Source organism: Bidens hawaiensis, unplaced genomic scaffold (assembly GCF_021521415.1).
Source record: "Bidens hawaiensis isolate Kalapana, Puna unplaced genomic scaffold, B.hawaiensis_p1.1 tig00027171_1, whole genome shotgun sequence".
NCBI lineage: Eukaryota > Viridiplantae > Streptophyta > Magnoliopsida > Asterales > Asteraceae > Bidens > Bidens hawaiensis.
In genome coordinates, this window is record NW_027494391.1 from 4,840 (window position 1) to 23,956 (window position 19,117).

General features: G+C 34.4%; 1 protein-coding gene and 1 pseudogene across 2 annotated transcripts; both read left to right on the plus strand.

The window, feature by feature from the left end:
• The first annotated feature begins 2,220 nt into the window (after positions 1–2,220).
• LOC143574928 (metacaspase-1-like) lies at positions 2,221–4,497 on the plus strand (annotated as a pseudogene). The gene is made up of 5 exons (XR_013142680.1): positions 2,221–2,613; positions 2,651–2,942; positions 3,140–3,251; positions 3,389–3,556; positions 4,330–4,497. The product of XR_013142680.1 is annotated as a metacaspase-1-like (transcript).
• A 6,979-nt stretch (positions 4,498–11,476) lies between these two features.
• Positions 11,477–14,095, plus strand: LOC143574929 (metacaspase-1-like). The gene is made up of 5 exons (XM_077059426.1): positions 11,477–12,077; positions 12,156–12,486; positions 12,738–12,849; positions 12,987–13,154; positions 13,928–14,095. The coding sequence occupies exons 1-5, from the start codon at positions 11,693–11,695 to the stop codon at positions 13,985–13,987; spliced, it is 1,056 nt and encodes a 351-aa protein (XP_076915541.1). The 5' UTR covers positions 11,477–11,692; the 3' UTR covers positions 13,988–14,095.
• The last annotated feature ends 5,022 nt before the right edge of the window (positions 14,096–19,117 follow it).

A 19,117-nucleotide genomic window follows, 5' to 3' on the forward strand; every position in this document is an offset into this window, starting at 1 on the left:
ACCACTGTTGGTTCCAACGGTGGTCCGAGACAAAAACGGTTAAACTATTTGAACCCGTTTTAGTTAATATTTCGTTTCGATAATTATTAATCCATATTAATAATCAAACTCATAAACGAACAATAAAACGCAGCGGATAAAAACGAGTATACGAACCATAAACGGAAACCCGAACCCGGATCCGATTACAACAATACGAGTATGAATAAACGAGTAAATAAACAACCATAGTTAAGGTTTGTCGATATACCTCGGTTATACACAAACCGGGAAGACACCTAGGGGTTAACAAGGAGAGCTAGATGACACAATAGACACCCAAACAAAATCCAGCGGCGGCGGCAGTGGTGAACGGCGGCGGCGGCAGATTCCGATGGGTAGTTTAGCGACAGCAGTTGAGGACAAGAACGGGCAGCAACAAACGGCAGCACAGCAGCAGAAATTAGCAGCAAACAGTCACCGGAAAGCCGGGTTTACCGGAGTTGCAGGTTCGCCGGAACTGCAGCTTCGCCGGAAAAACGCGGGTGGTGTTTTGGCAGCACCGGAGCTAGGTTAGAGCTGCGATGAAGCTTGTGGTGACTGAAGTATGATAGGTAATGGCTGTGTGATGTATGCGGTGGCCGGAAAGTTCTCGTCGGAAAACCGGTGGCCGGAAAACGGCGCCGGTTTAAGTGGGCAGCTAGGGTTGCTTTTTTTTAAGGTTGTCTTAAAATAATAATATCTTATTATATATATAGTATTATTCTTAGGGTATTATCCAAGTTAACCAATTGGGCTTGAGCCCAATTAACAAACAAAGCCTAGTCCATAACCCTGTCCATTATTTTATGTGTCGGGCCTAATTAACCTTTAAGTAGGCCTTTATCTCGTTACCCCTGGTGTGACTCTGTCCGGATCACGTTCGGGTCGGTCACGTTGACTTGACCCGAAACGTCCATAAAATCCAACACGAACAAGACAAATGAATGGTAATAATCCATTTCATTTTCTTGTCAATTTTCATTCCTTCTCCAATTTCATTCCTCCTTCATTCTATTACCTCCAACAAAATATACCCTTAGTATTTCACTGACTTACAACTTTAGAAATCATGATATATTGACTTCTAAAGTTTTGTTAAGTTCAGCACACTTAGAGTTTGAACTTACAAATTGATTCTGAAAATTAACCATAATTATCCTGGCTTGCAATTTTAATTAACGTCTCGTTGAACAATTTAGATAGTCGATAAACTTTCTGTCTGTATGTCTCTCTATAATTAATAATGTCGTTTACTATTCTCTTGATTGGTCGTTCAAAAAATTTATAATATCGTTAATTTACTATTAAACTTTACATTAATCAGGAGTTATAACTACAATGTCTTACTTTGTATAAAGGGCATTGTATCTAACATATATAGTCGTTGAGCATGTGACATTGTTTGCTGAAAGTAGCATATTTAAAGAAAAATTAGTTTTTATTGGTCTCAATTATTGTCTTTTGGTTATTGTTGGTCTCAACTAATGGATTGGTCACTGATGGTCCCAACTTTTAATATATTTGTTCCTAACGGTCTGCAGCTAATAGAATCCAAACGCCGTTAGTTTCAGGTCGACGGAAAAACGTTTTTGGCTGGGGAAAGACATTTTTTTCCCGGAAAACACCACATGAACATCGCCACCACCACCAATTGACTCACCGCCAACCATCCACCATCACTTAAGCACCATCAACTGATTCTGACGATAGTTCTAGGGTTCCGGCGATCTTAATAATTGGGTTTTTTACTAGAAAAAGGTTCCTAAAGGTACGATACAAAGTTACCATGATGTTTGGGACAAAATTGTTGAGTTTTCAAGAAAAAAATATGTGTTTTCTAGTCAAAAACGTTTTTCCGGTGACCTGAAACTAACGACGTTAGAATTCTGTTAGTCGTGGATCATTAGGAACAAATATGTTAAAAGTTGGGACCGTCAACATCCAATTCGTTAGTTGGGACCGGCAGTGACCAAAAGACGATAGTTGAGACCAATAAAAACCAGTTTTCCTATTTTTAATGATATTCCTTCCTTATGGGTATGTTTGGTAAAACTAGTTGGTAGCTGTAGCTGGAAGTTGTTAGCTGATAGCTGGTGGTTGGAAGCTGTAGCTGGTAGCTGATAACTGTAGTTTTTTAAGTATATTTAGATGTTTGGCAAAGTAGCTGGAGGTTTTAATAAAATGTATAAAATTACCAAAATGAGCATAACTAATAACAATAATAGTAAATGTCCCGTGTGCAAACCTGTTAACCTTTTTAACCGAAAGATCATGAACCCTGTTCTCTTTCGAACCGGGCAGTTTATCAACGCAGCGACAAACCGCTATCAGCATGATCTTCAACGAAAACAGCAGCCGTCTCAGTTGCAACACTACAGAATCCATCAACAATTGCCTCATACTCATGGCAGGAAAAGGGCAGTGTTGTGTGGTATCACCTACAATGGCCACAAAAGGAAACTTGAAGCTAGTGTTCTTAATGTCAGGAGCATGCAACAGTTACTAGTTAACAAATTGGGCTTTCCAAATGCTTCCATCCTCATCCTTACAGGTAAAAATAAAATAATGTCATGTACATTTAACAAGAAAAAAGTATGCCAATATATATGTATGACTACTTTTGACGCAGATACAAGCGGCGTTACAATGGCTAGTCCAGGGTTGCATTTGGAAAGCGACTCGTTGTTGTTCTACTATGCAGGCCATGCATGTCGCGTTCCTGATGAACATGGAGACGAGGTTGATGGGTATGATGAAGCTTTGTGTCCTCTTGACTATAGAGTGGCTGGAGTAATTATAGATGATGAAATCAATGCCACCCTTGTAGCACCACTGCCTCATGGTGTTACGCTTCACACTGTCGTCGACACTTGCTTCAGCGGAACCCTTCTGGACCTACCTTTTCTTTGCAAGATTAGCTGGTCAGTACTGAAAACCAGATATCTTTATAGAGAGATTACTTTTCAATGAAATGGAATATGATAAAGTTAGCCAACTAATAATAATAATAATAATAATAATAATAATGTTAGGCATCATCATATTTAAACTTAATGAGTTATAGACAAATTAAAAGATATATGATGAAACAAATCAAATATGTTAACCTTCCAAGCAGGGATGGACTGTATAAGTGGGAAGAACACCAACTTAGGGTCAAAGGAACTCGTGGAGGTAAAGCAGTGTGTATTAGTGCATGTGCAGACGACCAATACTCAGCAGATACATCAGTAAGCAAACTCATACATGTCATCAACTCATTATACAATATATGTAAAAGATCATGGAAAAACTCTCGTTTGTGAGAAAACTAAGATACTTGATTCTACCATATATGAAGTGTATATTGAAAGTTATGCTTTTGCAGGCTTTCACAGGCAAGGCTATAGGCGCGTTGACATTTAGCTTCATCCAAACTATTGAAAATGAAAGCAAGCTGACTTATGGAACACTACTCTCCTCTATGCGAAGAATCGTACACCATGCACAACAAGTGGCATGCCGACTTTTGCCACGTGCATCTTCTATGTTGCAGGTACTTCTCTATTCATTTAAGTCAGTCCTTAATATAGGTGTATAAGGTGTTGGAAAAATGGAACAAGCTAATAAGAAATTTGAAAAGAATAAATTTTAATGGTGTAATGAAAATTAAAACACTGAGAAATAACTAGGTGAAAACTTGTCCTACATAATGCAGTTTGTATACCTTGAACCTACATGTTTGATAAGCATCTTTAGTTATCTTTTACTACAATTCCTACTACACAGTACACACGCATCATTGATAGACGTGTAAATGAGCCGAGATGCTTATGATCAGCTACTAGATATCAGAATATCGTTACAAACTCAAATCAAGCCAAGCTTAAACGAACCAAGCTTGAGCTTTTATCGAGGCTCATTCAATAATGGGGTCTGAGCTTCACATATCAAGATTGAGTCAGCATGCGAACCTAACAAAGCTTTTCATTTTATATAACTTCTATGTTATGTATTATTATATAATAACTATTACTATATATAAAAGTATGGAAAAAAGGTAACATATATAACTTATAAAGATTATTATTATAAATATATTTGTAGTTAAATATAAAATACCTAATTAAAATAATTAATAAAAGAGCCAAACGAGCTTGAAAATCTAGTCATGAGCTGAACTCGAGTTTTAGAGATATAACTTTAAACACTTCATAAGTATAAGAATAACACTAATAAGTGTAGTAAACTCCACCGTTTTTACGGAATTTTAATATCTTCCCACTCATAATGCTCAATTGCTAACTACAAACTGGTCTTAATTTGTAGGAGCCTCAACTATCTTCTGTCACAAGATTTGAGATTCACTCGGAGCCTATTATATTCTAGAGAATACTTCTGAGCGGTGTTATCTCCCATAAATTAGTTATAATGTCACTTTTCTTTGTGATGGAATTAGTAGTAAGATAAGCTTTGTAATGCCTCCGTACTCTATGTTGTAATATATTATTATTATTATTATTATTATAAAGCAATAAAATAATAAAGCGGGTTATAATAATATTCATATACTTTTTTCTATTTTTTAAAGTAGTGACCATAGTTGCAACCAATACAATTTCGGACGTTATATTTGGGATGATTAATGGCGGAAAAGGTTCAATTGCTAATTTCGCGACCTATTTTGTTTTGGCTATTAATTTTGCGATTGAAGACTTTCGGTCGGAAAACTTAGGACCGTTTTTGACCAATTTAATTCTTATTTTATTAGTTTTTGTTATATTTTAACTAGCCACCATTTTTAAACGAAATAGTTTTGGTCACTACATTTGCTACTGATTAACGACCAAATAATTTCGGTTGATAATTTTACAAGGGATTTTGTTATGGTTGCTAATTTTGGAACCCATTATGTTTTGGTCGCTAATTTTGCGACCATTTTTGAATTTGGTCATAGATACCTTACTTATTTTGTGACCATTTTGGTTGCTTACAAAGTTGGGGCGCGTTTGCCTATTTGTGTAGTAGTGTTGTTTATGGTTATTTTTTAGTGCTAGACCCAGATTAACACTTTATGTAGCTTAGATATATAGCTGGTTTTTAGTGTTGATCACACAAACAAATAATTTGAGTTTAGAATTAAGCAACGAACAAGTAAACAAGTTTCAATCAATTAATAAAATCAAATCACACCCGGGACTTCAAGTAAGTAACTACAGTAATCTCATGCACCCTAACAGATTAATCGTTAACGGTTAACTACAGACTGATCAACTAGACAAAACCTTAGGCAACAATAATCGCTTTACACACGACACTGGTTATCAAACGGTCCTGCCGGTGTCAATCAGTTAAGGGAAATTATATGCTTTATCGTATTCAACCTTATCAAACAACCCTATGATCAATTATTATAGCAACTGGTAACTAATCGTTCAGATCAACGTAAACCTAAACCAATTGAACACACAGAAATACTAAACATCAATAATCATAGATTAACCATAAACAATCATACATAAACGTTCTTAGTCACATGAGAAAATTGAATTTGTTACAAACTTTACATTCCCGGGTGAGATTCTAAGAGTTTAGCCGCGTCTCGGCATTGTGAGATCTTCAATATGGATGACATGGATTATACGTATCTTCTCCGATTGAATTGGAATGATGGAATCGTCCTCCTAGAGCTCTCAAAGTCGCATGCCTCGAAGTGTGTGAAGATATGGCCGTTCTTGGATGAAATTGATTATAACCCTAAATTTCCTGCCTGCACATCCCATCGCGATACGCGATGGGGTGTTAATTGGTCAATCGCGTATCGCTGTGGACCCAAGGTCAAACTTCATTAATCTACCCATCGCGATACGCGATAGGTCTTCAAGCATGCCAATCGCGTATCGCGATGGGCTTGTCACCATCATACTTCTTTAATCTTTCTCGTTTTGCGTGCTGGACGTCCCGGGTCTTCATCCTGTGCCTCAACAAGTCCAAATTAGCTTCTTTTACGTATATGACCTGAAATACAAAAGACACATATGAAGTATCGAAGTTCCTAAAATACACGATTAAAACTAGCAAATAAACGAACTAAAAAGCATAAAAATTAACCAACCATCACATCCCCACACTTATATTTTGCTTGCCCTCAAGCAAACTCTAAAGCAAACATCAACCTCCATCATAGGTATGCAGATTATCACCATTAATACTAGTAAGGTTTAAGGTCATACCCAGATTCCCAGACTGACACTTTCTAGATTGACATCCCACAAATATGGTTAAATGATATAATAAAAACAATAGAGACGCTCAGATGAGTGTACTTTGTTTCCAGTTAAGGCACACATTCTCATACCCCTCATAATATAATAACTCTCCTCTCGGTTTAATATCTGGACTAGCAAAAGATGTTCTAGTATCTCTCTGCCCTCTAAACCAAGTATGAACACAAATTAATAAGTTTGGAAGCAAGTCAAATCTCTACCCATATAAGTGCTTTGACACGCATGCAAATCAAGAGGGCTTAAAAGGGTTGTAACGGGGCCAAGTGCAAGGGTATGGAAGGGAATTTTTCAAGTGGCTCAAACGATCCAATCCGGCTTATTACAAAACAACTAAATAAACAAATACGTAACATAAACAGATGATAGAATTTTTTTTTGAGCATCAATAAACGTACTGATTAATACAACCTATTGATAGATACTCAAACAATTACAAAGAAACCTATTAAGCCGGATTGTCTCGTAAAGTAACATCGGGGATTAAATGAAAAAGATAGGTCTAACAATGTTTTCTAAGGAAACCATCCCCACGCCCCTCACATTATCCTCGCTCATATATATAACGTATGAGGCCCAACACCCAATACCCACACTCTCACTCATCCAGACGAGGCTTAACATAAGTGCCTCAATCACTTTTGCAATCGTGCCAAGCTAAGATCTCGAAATGCATGAGACAACCAAGTTCTAGATATCATGGGTATACTGGTTACTCTCGATAATGGCACTCAAATGACATGTGTGTATACTATATTATTATATGTGTATTATATACATATAAGGCAAATCTTACACACGTATCGGAGGAATTAGGTTACCGACATAAACATGTGTACCTGTCCCCATGACTCGTTATCCCCGCCTAAACGACCCCATTTTCAACTTCTCGTTATGAAAACATTTGTGAGTAAGATTATTAAGAAGCTGAAAAGGCTACCATGACCAGAAACCTATAACCTGGTATTAATGATAATAATTAACAATTAACAACTTTGGTTTCCGAAAACTCTTTAAGGTACTATCGGGCTAAAATTTTTCAAATTTCCACCATCCCCACACTTGAGGTTTTCATTGTCCTCAATGTTAAAATATTTAAACAAGTAATGAACATTTGAGGGACGGGGTTGAAATTGGCTTTTTCAACAATTTAAAACACGTGGCTCTAATGTGATGGTTCTACTAGCAATTATACAATTACACTTTTAATATTTAAACTAATAAAAACAAAATAGATTATGAAACTGAAATCACCTGATATCAACTGGAATGGACCAGTCGGCTCGCGAACTCTCGTAAACACTCGTACACTCTCGTCTCAACCAATTACCAAAACTGACAACCGAACCTGCAAAATCTCGAGACGTGTAGAAGCAAGCTTCCCATAAGTGTAAGACATAGGTCTTTTAAGAGTTATGAAAATGATTTATGTCAATTTATTAAAACAATTAACGAACCGAATTAAGTCGTTTCATATTAAATTTTGTTAAATTAATTAAAAATGTTAAAAGACCTCACTCACTTTCGTAGGAATCACGATTGCATTTAGTGTATGCAACAAGCCCTTTAAACCCCCCGGTAGCCCGGGAAGACGAGTGGGGTCTCGTGAGGGTTTATAGTGAACAACACCCACAAAGTTCGGTTACAACATAATATACAAACAAATAAAACACAGTAGACATCAAAAGATATAAATACATATATGCCCAACCAGTTACCCATACACTATTCCCAATATAATAATATTATTATACAAACCATGAGAATAAAAACAAAATAAAGCATAACTAATAACAATAATAGTAAATGTATTTATTTTCAAAGGTTATTTAAGTAAATTAAAATCATAAAAGCTTGTATCTCTTTCTAAATGCTACTAATAGAAGCTTTAAGTTTTTTCTGCTGACCTAAAAGTTTCAAGCTCCTCGAACCAAACAAGAATTTTAATTGAGTATGAGTTTTTCCTTAAAAGCTTGAAGCTCCTAAAAGTTTCATGCCAAACATACCCTATATCTTTAACTAGTTTAACGATAGGGTTGAGTTATTTTACAAAAATCAACAAAAATGAGAAGTGAGAGAATTCATAATTAATCGACATGTGTAAAGTATGGACCACATAAAAAAAGCATAACAGTAATAATACACATTTTCACTCTTCACATATAAATCACATGTTAACCCCCCAACATTTTTAAACGTTTATAATTTTTTCATATGATATTTTTTTAAAATAAAATTCACCAAAATAACAAGCGTTTTTTATCTTTAATACGAGTATGATTTTGTTATATAAAAATAAATTACGTCATTGTGTCTTTCTGTTTGTCAATGTGTTTTTTTCGCCATTGTGTCTTTCAACTGATCATTGTGTTTTTTCAAACACTAATAGCACTATTGTGTAATAATATGTAAATATAATAAAAAATACCAACAAATTATCTAATACATAAAACACAATGATGAATACATATTATACAATATCTGAAACGTAAAGCATAATAATGAGTACATATAACACAATAGCCTGAAACGTAAGCCACAATGGTAAATACATATAATACAATGACTTGAAACGTAAAACACAATGGAATCTACATATTACACAATGACTTGAACGTAATACATAATGAACATATACTATTTTTCTCAACTTAACAACTTAAGTGCATGTTGAGCACAATGACTAAAACACAATGATAAGTAGAAAGACAAATGTTGAGCATAAAGACACAATAACGAACAAAAAGACACAGTGACGTAATCTTTGTTTTAAATTTTATCTTTAATATGAGTACCAATTGAAAAACACAATGACCAAAATCTATAACACAATGCATAGAAAAACTCAATTACAAAACACAACGGACAACCAAATAACAAGCCCACAAACTTTTTTTATTTTTATATAACAATATGATATTCATATAAAAGATAACAAAACGTTTGTTATTATGTAAAAAGAAATTTCTAAAAAAATGTCGTATGAAAAAGTTATAAACGTTTTAAAATGATGGAGAAATTGACACGTGGAAAAAGAAAATCATCAAAAGTGAGTTATTACCTTCATGTATTTCTTATCAATTTTTATTCTTAAATTAATCTTTACCATTCAAATTTAAGATGAATTAAATTCCTTTTCACCATTCTCATTTTTATTATACTTTTTATTTTAAGTTTACTCTTAAATGATATACGTCTTGAAGATTCATTTTAAAAAAAATAATGGTTATTTTAAGTTTACTCTATTATTGACCACAATGAATTTATTGTTGCCTGGCTCAGTTTTTACTTCTATTTTAAGAACTTTCAAGTTAAAGTTTTCTCATATTTACACATTATTTCCAATGTTAAAACAAGAAATGAAGTAATGAAATCATGTGGAATATTTGAAGATCTTCATATTGAATTTACCACTTAAATTATTGTGGATTCCACAATAATTTCCCATAACTGTTTTGATCCATATTAAAATATCCCTTTGAAAATTAAGATGTTCAAAATACCAAATTTGAGGTTGTTCCATTTACTTTTGAACAACCAAAAGAATCCATTCCATGGTAGTTAAAAAAGCTTAATGCTCAAAGAAAGGAAATGCTTTGAATATAAATCCATGCATCTTTTTCTTAAAAAATAAGTACGAGAATAATAGTATTCCAGTAACAAAGGTTTCTTGCTATACTTGTCGTGAACTCCGTTATGGATCATTCATGCATGCCCACTGGACGTAAACTCCAAATATCATTTCGATAAGGCTACACCTTTTGGGTTTTAAACTTTGTGAAGGTGCAATGTTTTGAGAATTAACGGACCTGTTGTCGAATCTATCACTCAACTGCTCACTGAGCTTACCGTTTTAGAAACTGGACCACGTATTGACGATCCATTCTAAGACAATAATGTTAATTTTGTGGCAATTTATTTAAATCGTCCTATTATTGTCCAGAGTGAGTTTATTGCCGTCTTTTTTTCAAACGGTGACTTTCACAGTTAAGCTATCTCACTGCGCGAACACGTCGTGCCCCACCACCCGACTCAGGCCAACTATGTTGACATGATCGGGACCCACGCTGGCATCCGAGTTTGGCTTGGCGTTCCCGGTAAAACCCAGTTGACTCACCCCGCCCGAAGGCACGACATGTTTTAATGCTCTGGTAAAATCCGGTCGAAATCAGGATTCGAACCCGAAACATACGGGTCATCCATTATGTTCCTGGCCATTGGGGCAAGCCCATCTGGTTGAATTTATTGCCGTCTTAACTCATTTTTATATCTATTTTGAGGGTTTTCATGTTAAAGTTTTGTGTCTTCTTTGGGTGCTTAATTATTATTTGGTAGGTTGATTTGCTTTTTATTTATTATACCCCATTAAGGGCACCCTTCAAGGATTTACACTAGCGACTAAGAGATTGTGCGACTGAAAAATGTTTTGATACGTCGGTAATAAATCAAAATCAACACTAGGAATGTTTGACGAAGGCTTGTTTATTTACGTTTGTAAAAAATTACAATATGCAATAACTCGTCTAATTTTCTTAATGAACGGACATGCACCAAAAGATATATTCGTTCAGTTGTTCATGTTTGTGTTGTTGGGCTCATGTTTGTGCAGTTTAGTTCAAGTTACACAAACCAACATGAACATTTTGTTCTGATTCCAAAATTATTACCCCACAACTATTTTGATTAACATAGGAACATATCTTGGAAAATTAGGATGCTCAAAATGCCAATTTGATTTGAGGTTCTTCCATTTCACTTTTGAAAGACCAAATCCAATCCATTGTAGTTAAACAACATATATATTACTGGAAGAAAAGAAATTCTTCGAATATAAATCCATGCATCTTTTTTCTAAAAAAGTAGTACGGGAATTGTTGTATTCCCGTAACAAGGATTTATTGTTGTACTTTTTCATGAACTCCATCACGGATCACTCATGCATGCTCACTAGACGTAAACTTCACGATAAGACATTTCACATACACCTTTTGTGCGACTGTTAATTGTCATTATAGTCTTTAGGATATTAAACTTGCGAAGGAGAAATATTTTTGAAAAACCGGACCATGTTCATTTTCTTAACGAATGGACATGAACAAGAAGATCAATTTGTTTAATCGTTCATGTTGGATTGAATTTGAATAAAACATGAGCATGCCCTTATTCATGTTTATTCGGTTCGATTAAAGTTAAATGAACCAACATCAACATTTGAATACATTTAGTGTCAGTCTACATGGCTTTACACTAAATAAATCCCTCTCTGCCGAAAGGTGAATCTGGTTCTTCCACTTACTTCGTGAGACACATGGGCATGGGCTAAATATATAACTATAAAACCGGAAGAAACAACTAAAACTGACAAACATCCACCCAATCATTAATCCCACCTCAGAAAGAACAAAACCATGGGAAGGTGCAACACATGTCAAAGAATAACGATTAGAATGCCGGGGTCACAATACAGAATATGTCCCGTGTGCAAACCTGTTAACCTTTTTAACCGAAAGATCATGAACCCTGTTCTCTTTCGAACCGGGCAGTTTATCAACGCAGCGACAAACCGCTATCAGCATGATCTTCAACGAAAACAGCAGCCGCCTCAGTTGCAACACTACAGAATCCATCAACAATTGCCTCATACTCATGGCAGGAAAAGGGCAGTGTTGTGTGGTATCACCTACAATGGCCACAAAAGGAAACTTGAAGCTAGTGTTCTTAATGTCAGGAGCATGCAACAGTTACTAGTTAACAAATTGGGCTTTCCAAATGCTTCCATCCTCATCCTTACAGGTAAAAATAAAATAATGTCATGTACATTTAACAAGAAAAAAGTATGCCAATATATATGTATGACTACTTTTGACGCAGAAGAGGAGTCGGATCGGTCCAGGATCCCAACAAAGCGCAAGATACAAGAGGCGTTACAATGGCTAGTCCAGGGTTGCCAACCCGGCGACTCGTTGTTGTTCTACTATGCAGGCCATGCATGTCGCGTTCCTGATGAACATGGAGACGAGGTTGATGGGTATGATTCAGCTTTGTGTCCTCTTGACTATAGAGTGGCTGGAGTAATTATAGATGATGAAATCAATGCCACCCTTGTAGCACCACTGCCTCATGGTGTTACGCTTCACACTGTCGTCGACACTTGCTTCAGCGGAACCCTTCTGGACCTACCTTTTCTTTGCAAGATTAGCTGGTCAGTACTGAAAACCAGATATCTTTATAGAGAGATTACTTTTCAATGAAATGGAATATGATAAAGTTAGCCAACTAATAATAATAATAATAATAATAATAATAATAATAATAATAATAATAATAATAATAATAATAATAATAATAATAATAATAATAATGTTAGGCATCATCATATTTAAACTTAATGAGTTATAGACAAATTAAAAGATATATGATGAAACAAATCAAATATGTTAACCTTCCAAGCAGGGATGGACTGTATAAGTGGGAAGAACACCAACTTAGGGTCAAAGGAACTCGTGGAGGTAAAGCAGTGTGTATTAGTGCATGTGCAGACGACCAATACTCAGCAGATACATCAGTAAGCAAACTCATACATGTCATCAACTCATTATACAATATATGTAAAAGATCATGGAAAAACTCTCGTTTGTGAGAAAACTAAGATACTTGATTCTACCATATATGAAGTGTATATTGAAAGTTATGCTTTTGCAGGCTTTCACAGGCAAGGCTATAGGCGCGTTGACATTTAGCTTCATCCAAACTATTGAAAATGAAAGCAAGCTGACTTATGGAACACTACTCTCCTCTATGCGAAGAATCGTACACCATGCACAACAAGTGGCATGCCGACTTTTGCCACGTGCATCTTCTATGTTGCAGGTACTTCACTATTCATTTAAGTCAGTCCTTAATATAGGTGTATAAGGTGTTGGAAAAATGGAACAAGCTAATAAGAAATTTGAAAAGAATAAATTTTAATGGTGTAATGAAAATTAAAACACTGAGAAATAACTAGGTGAAAACTTGTCCTACATAATGCTGTTTGTATACCTTGAACCTACATGTTTGATAAGCATCTTTAGTTATCTTTTACTACAATTCCTACTACACAGTACACACGCATCATTGATAGACGTGTAAATGAGCCGAGATGCTTATGATCAGCTACTAGATATCAGAATATCATTACAAACTCAAATCAAGCCAAGCTTAAACGAACCAAGCTTGAGCTTTTATCGAGGCTCATTCAATAATGGGGTCTGAGCTTCACATATCAAGATTGAGTCAGCATGCGAACCTAACAAAGCTTTTCATTTTATATAACTTCTATGTTATGTATTATTATATAATAATTATTACTATATATAAAAGTATGGAAAAAAGGTAACATATATAACTTATAAAGATTATTATTATAAATATATTTGTAGTTAAATATAAAATACCTAATTAAAATAATTAATAAAAGAGCCAAACGAGCTTGAAAATCTAGTCATGAGCTGAACTCGAGTTTTAGAGATATAACTTTAAACACTTCATAAGTATAAGAATAACACTAATAAGTGTAGTAAACTCCACCGTTTTTACGGAATTTTAATATCTTCCCACTCATAATGCTCAATTGCTAACTACAAACTGGTCTTAATTTGTAGGAGCCTCAACTATCTTCTGTCACAAGATTTGAGATTCACTCGGAGCCTATTATATTCTAGAGAATACTTCTGAGCGGTGTTATCTCCCATAAATTAGTTATAATGTCACTTTTCTTTGTGATGGAATTAGTAGTAAGATAAGCTTTGTAATGCCTCCGTACTCTATGTTGTAATATATTATTATTATTATAAAGCAATAAAATAATAAAGCGGGTTATAATAATATTCATATACTTTTTTCTATTTTTTAAAGTAGTGACCATAGTTGCAACCAATACAATTTCGGACGTTATATTTGGGATGATTAATGGCGGAAAAGGTTCAATTGCTAATTTCGCGACCTATTTTGTTTTGGCTGTTAATTTTGCGATTGAAGACTTTCGGTCGGAAAACTTACGACCGTTTTTGACCAATTTAATTCTTATTTTATTAGTTTTTGTTATATTTTAACTAGCCACCATTTTTAAACGAAATAGTTTTGGTCACTACATTTGCTACTGATTAACGACCAAATAATTTCGGTTGATAATTTTACAAGGGATTTTGTTTTGGTTGCTAATTTTGGAACCCATTCTGTTTTGGTCGCTAATTTTGCGACCATTTTTGAATTTGGTCATAGATACCTTACTAATTTTGTGACCATTTTGGTTGCTTACAAAGTTGGGGCGCGTTTGCCTATTTGTGTAGTAGTGTTGTTTATGGTTATTTTTTAGTGCTAGACCCAGATTAACACTTTATGTAGCTTAGATATATAGCTGGTTTTTAGTGTTGATCACACAAACAAATAATTTGAGTTTAGAATTAAGCAACGAACAAGTAAACAAGTTTCAATCAATTAATAAAATCAAATCACACCCGGGACTTCAAGTAAGTAACTACAGTAATCTCATGCACCCTAACAGATTAATCGTTAACGGTTAACTACAGACTGATCAACTAGACAAAACCTTAGGCAACAATAATCGCTTTACACACGACACTGGTTATCAAACGGTCCCTGCCGGCGTCAATCAGTTAAGGGAAATTATATGCTTTATTGTATTCAACCTTATCAAACAACCCTATGATCAATTATTATAGCAACTGGTAACTAATCGTTCAGATCAACGTAAACCTAAACCAATTGAACACACAGAAATACTAAACATCAATAATCATAGATTAACCATAAACAATCATACATAAACGTTCTTAGTCACATGAGAAAATTGAATTCGTTACAAACTTTACATTCCCGGGTGAGATTCTAAGAGTTTAGCCGCGTCTCGGCATTGTGAGATCTTCAATATGGATGACATGGATCATACGTATCTTTTCCGATTGAATTGGAATGATGGAATCGTCCTCCTAGAGCTCTCAAAGTCGCATGCCTCGAAGTGTGTGAAGATATGGCCGTTCTTGGATGAAATTGATTATAACCCTAAATTTCCCGCCTGCACTTCCCATCGCGATACGCGATGGGGTGTTAATTAGTCAATCGCGTATCGCTATGGACCCAAGGTCAAACTTCATTAATCTACCCATCGCGATACGCGATAGTTCTTCAAGCATGCCAATCGCGTATCGCGATGGGCTTGTCACCATCATACTTCTTTAATCTTTCTCGTTTTGCGTGCTGGACGTCCCGGGTCTTCATCCTGTGCCTCAACAAGTCCAAATTAGCTTCTTTTACGTATATGACCTGAAATACAAAAGACACGTATGAAGTATCGAAGTTCCTAAAATACACGATTAAAACTAGTAAATAAACGAACTAAAAAGCATAAAAATTAACCAACCATCACATCCCCACACTTATATTTTGCTTGCCCTCAACCAAACTCTAAAGCAAACATCAACCTCCATCATAGGTATGCAGATTATCACCATTAATACTAGTAAGGTTTAAGGTCATACCCAGATTCCCAGACTGACACTTTCTTGATTGACATCCCACAAATATGGTTAAATGATATAATAAAAACAATAGAGACGCTCAGATGAGTGTACTTTGTTTCCAGTTAAGGCACACATTCTCATACCCCTCATAATATAATAACTCTCCTCTAGGTTTAATATCTGGACTAGCAAAAGATGTTCTAGTATCTCTCTGCCCTCTAAACCAAGTATGAACACAAATTAATAAGTTTGGAAGCAAGTCAAATCTCTACCCATATAAGTGCTTTGACACGCATGCAAATCAAGAGGGCTTAAAAGGGTTGTAACGGGGCCAAGTGCAAGGGTATGGAAGGGAATTTTTCAAGTGGCTCAAACGATCCAATCCGACTTATTACAAAACAACTAAATAAACAAATACGTAACATAAACAGATGATAGAATTTTTTTTTGAGCATCAATAAACGTACTGATTAATACAACCTATTGATAGATACTCAAACAATTACAAAGAAACCTATTAAGCCGGATTGTCTCGTAAAGTAACATCGGGTTTGATTAAATGAAAAAGATAGGTCCAACAATGTTTTCTAAGGAAACCATCCCCACGCCCCTCACATTATCCTCGCTCATATATATAACGTATGAGGCCCAACACCCAATACCCACACTCTCACTCATCCAGACGAGGCTTAACATAAGTGCCTCAATCACTTTTGCAATCGTGCCAAGCTAAGATCTCGAAATGCATGAGACAACCAAGTTCTAGATATCATGGGTATACTGGTTACTCTCGATAATGGCACTCAAATGACATGTGTGTATACTATATTATTATATGTGTATTATATACATATAAGGCAAATCTTACACACGTATCGGAGGAATTAGGTTACCGACATTAACATGTGTACCTGTCCCCATGACTCGTTATCCCCGCCTAAACGACCCCATTTTCAACTTCTCGTTATGAAAACATTTGTGAGTAAGATTATTAAGAAGCTGAAAAGGCAACCATGACCAGAAACCTATAACCTGGTATTAATGATAATAATTAACAATTAACAACTTTGGTTTCCGAAAACTCTTTGAGGTACTATCGGGCTAAAATTTTTCAAATTTCCACCATCCCCACACTTGAGGTTTTCATTGTCCTCAATGTTAAAATATTTAAACAAGTAATGAACATTTGAGGGACGGGGTTGAAATTGGCTTTTTCAACAATTTAAAACACGTGGCTCTAATGTGATGGTTCTACTAGCAATTATACAATTACACTTTTAATATTTAAACTAATAAAAACAAAATAGATTATGAAACTGAAATCACCTGATATCAACTGGAATGGACCAGTCGGCTCGCGAACTCTCGTAAACACTCGTACACTCTCGTCTCAACCAATTACCAAAACTGACAACCGAACCTGCAAAATCTCGAGACGTGTAGAAGCAAGCTTCCCATAAGTGTAAGACATAGGTCTTTTAAGAGTTATGAAAATGATTTATGTCAATTTATTAAAACAATTAACGAACCGAATTAAGTCGTTTCATATTAAATTTTGTTAAATTAATTAAAAATGTTAAAAGACCTCACTCACTTTCGTAGGAATCACGATTGCATTTAGTGTATGCAACAAGCCCTTTAAACCCCCCGGTAGCCCGGGAAGACGAGTGGGGTCTCGTGAGGGTTTATAGTGAACAACACCCACAAAGTTCGGTTACAACATAATATACAAACAAATAAAACACAGTAGACATCAAAAGATATAAATACATATATGCCCAACCAGTTACCCATACACTATTCCCAATATAATAATATTATTATACAAACCATGAGAATAAAAACAAAATAAAGCATAACTAATAACAATAATAGTAAATGTATTTATTTTCAAAGGTTATTTAACTAACTTAAAATCATAAAAGCTTGTATCTCTTTCTAAACGCTACTAATAGAAGCTTTAAGTTTTTTCTGCTGACCTAAAAGTTTCAAGCTCCTTGAACCAAACAAGACTTTTAATTGAGTATGAGTTTTTCCTTAAAAGCTTGAAGCTCCTAAAAGCTTCATGCCAAACATACCCTATATCTTTAACTAGTTTAACGATAGGGTTGAGTTATTTTACAAAAATCAACAAAAATGAGAAGTGAGAGAATTCATAATTAATCGACATGTGTAAAGTATGGACCACATAAAAAAAGCATAACAGTAATAATACACATTTTCACTCTTCACATATAAATCACATGTTAACCCCCAAACATTTTTAAACGTTTATAATTTTTTCATATGATATTTTTTTAAAATAAAATTCACCAAAATAACAAGCGTTTTTTATCTTTAATACGAGTATAATTTTGTTATATAAAAATAAATTACGTCATTGTGTCTTTCTGTTTGTCAATGTGTTTTTTTCGCCATTGTGTCTTTCAACTGATCATTGTGTTTTTTCAAACACTAATAACACTATTGTGTAATATTATGTAAATATAATAAAAAATACCAACAAATTATCTAATACATAAAACACAATGATGAATACATATTATACAATATCTGAAACGTAAAGCATAATAATGAGTACATATAACACAATAGTCTGAAACGTAAGCCACAATGGTAAATACATATAATACAATGACTTGAAACGTAAAACACAATGGAATCTACATATTACACAATGACTTGAACGTAATACATAATGAACATATACTATTTTTCTCAACTTAACAACTTAAGTGCATGTTGAGCACAATGACTAAAACACAATGATAAGTAGAAAGACAAATGTTGAGCATAAAGACACAATAACGAACAAAAAGACACAGTGACGTAATCTTTGTTTTAAATTTTATCTTTAATATGAGTACCAATTGAAAAACACAATGACCAAAATCTATAACACAATGCATAGAAAAACTCAATTACAAAACACAACGGACAACCAAATAACAAGCCCACAAACTTTTTTTATTTTTATATAACAATATGATATTCATATAAAAGATAACAAAACGTTTGTTATTATGTAAAAAGAAATTTCTAAAAAAATGTCGTATGAAAAAATTATAAACGTTTTAAAATGATGGAGAAATTGACACGTGGAAAAAGAAAATCATCAAAAGTGAGTTATTACCTTCATGTATTTCTTATCAACTTTTATTCTTAAATTAATCTTTACCATTCAAATTTAAGATGAATTAAATTCCTTTTCACCATTCTCATTTTTATTATACTTTTTATTTTAAGTTTACTCTTAAATGATATACGTCTTGAAGATTCATTTTAAAAAAAATAATGGTTATTTTAAGTTTA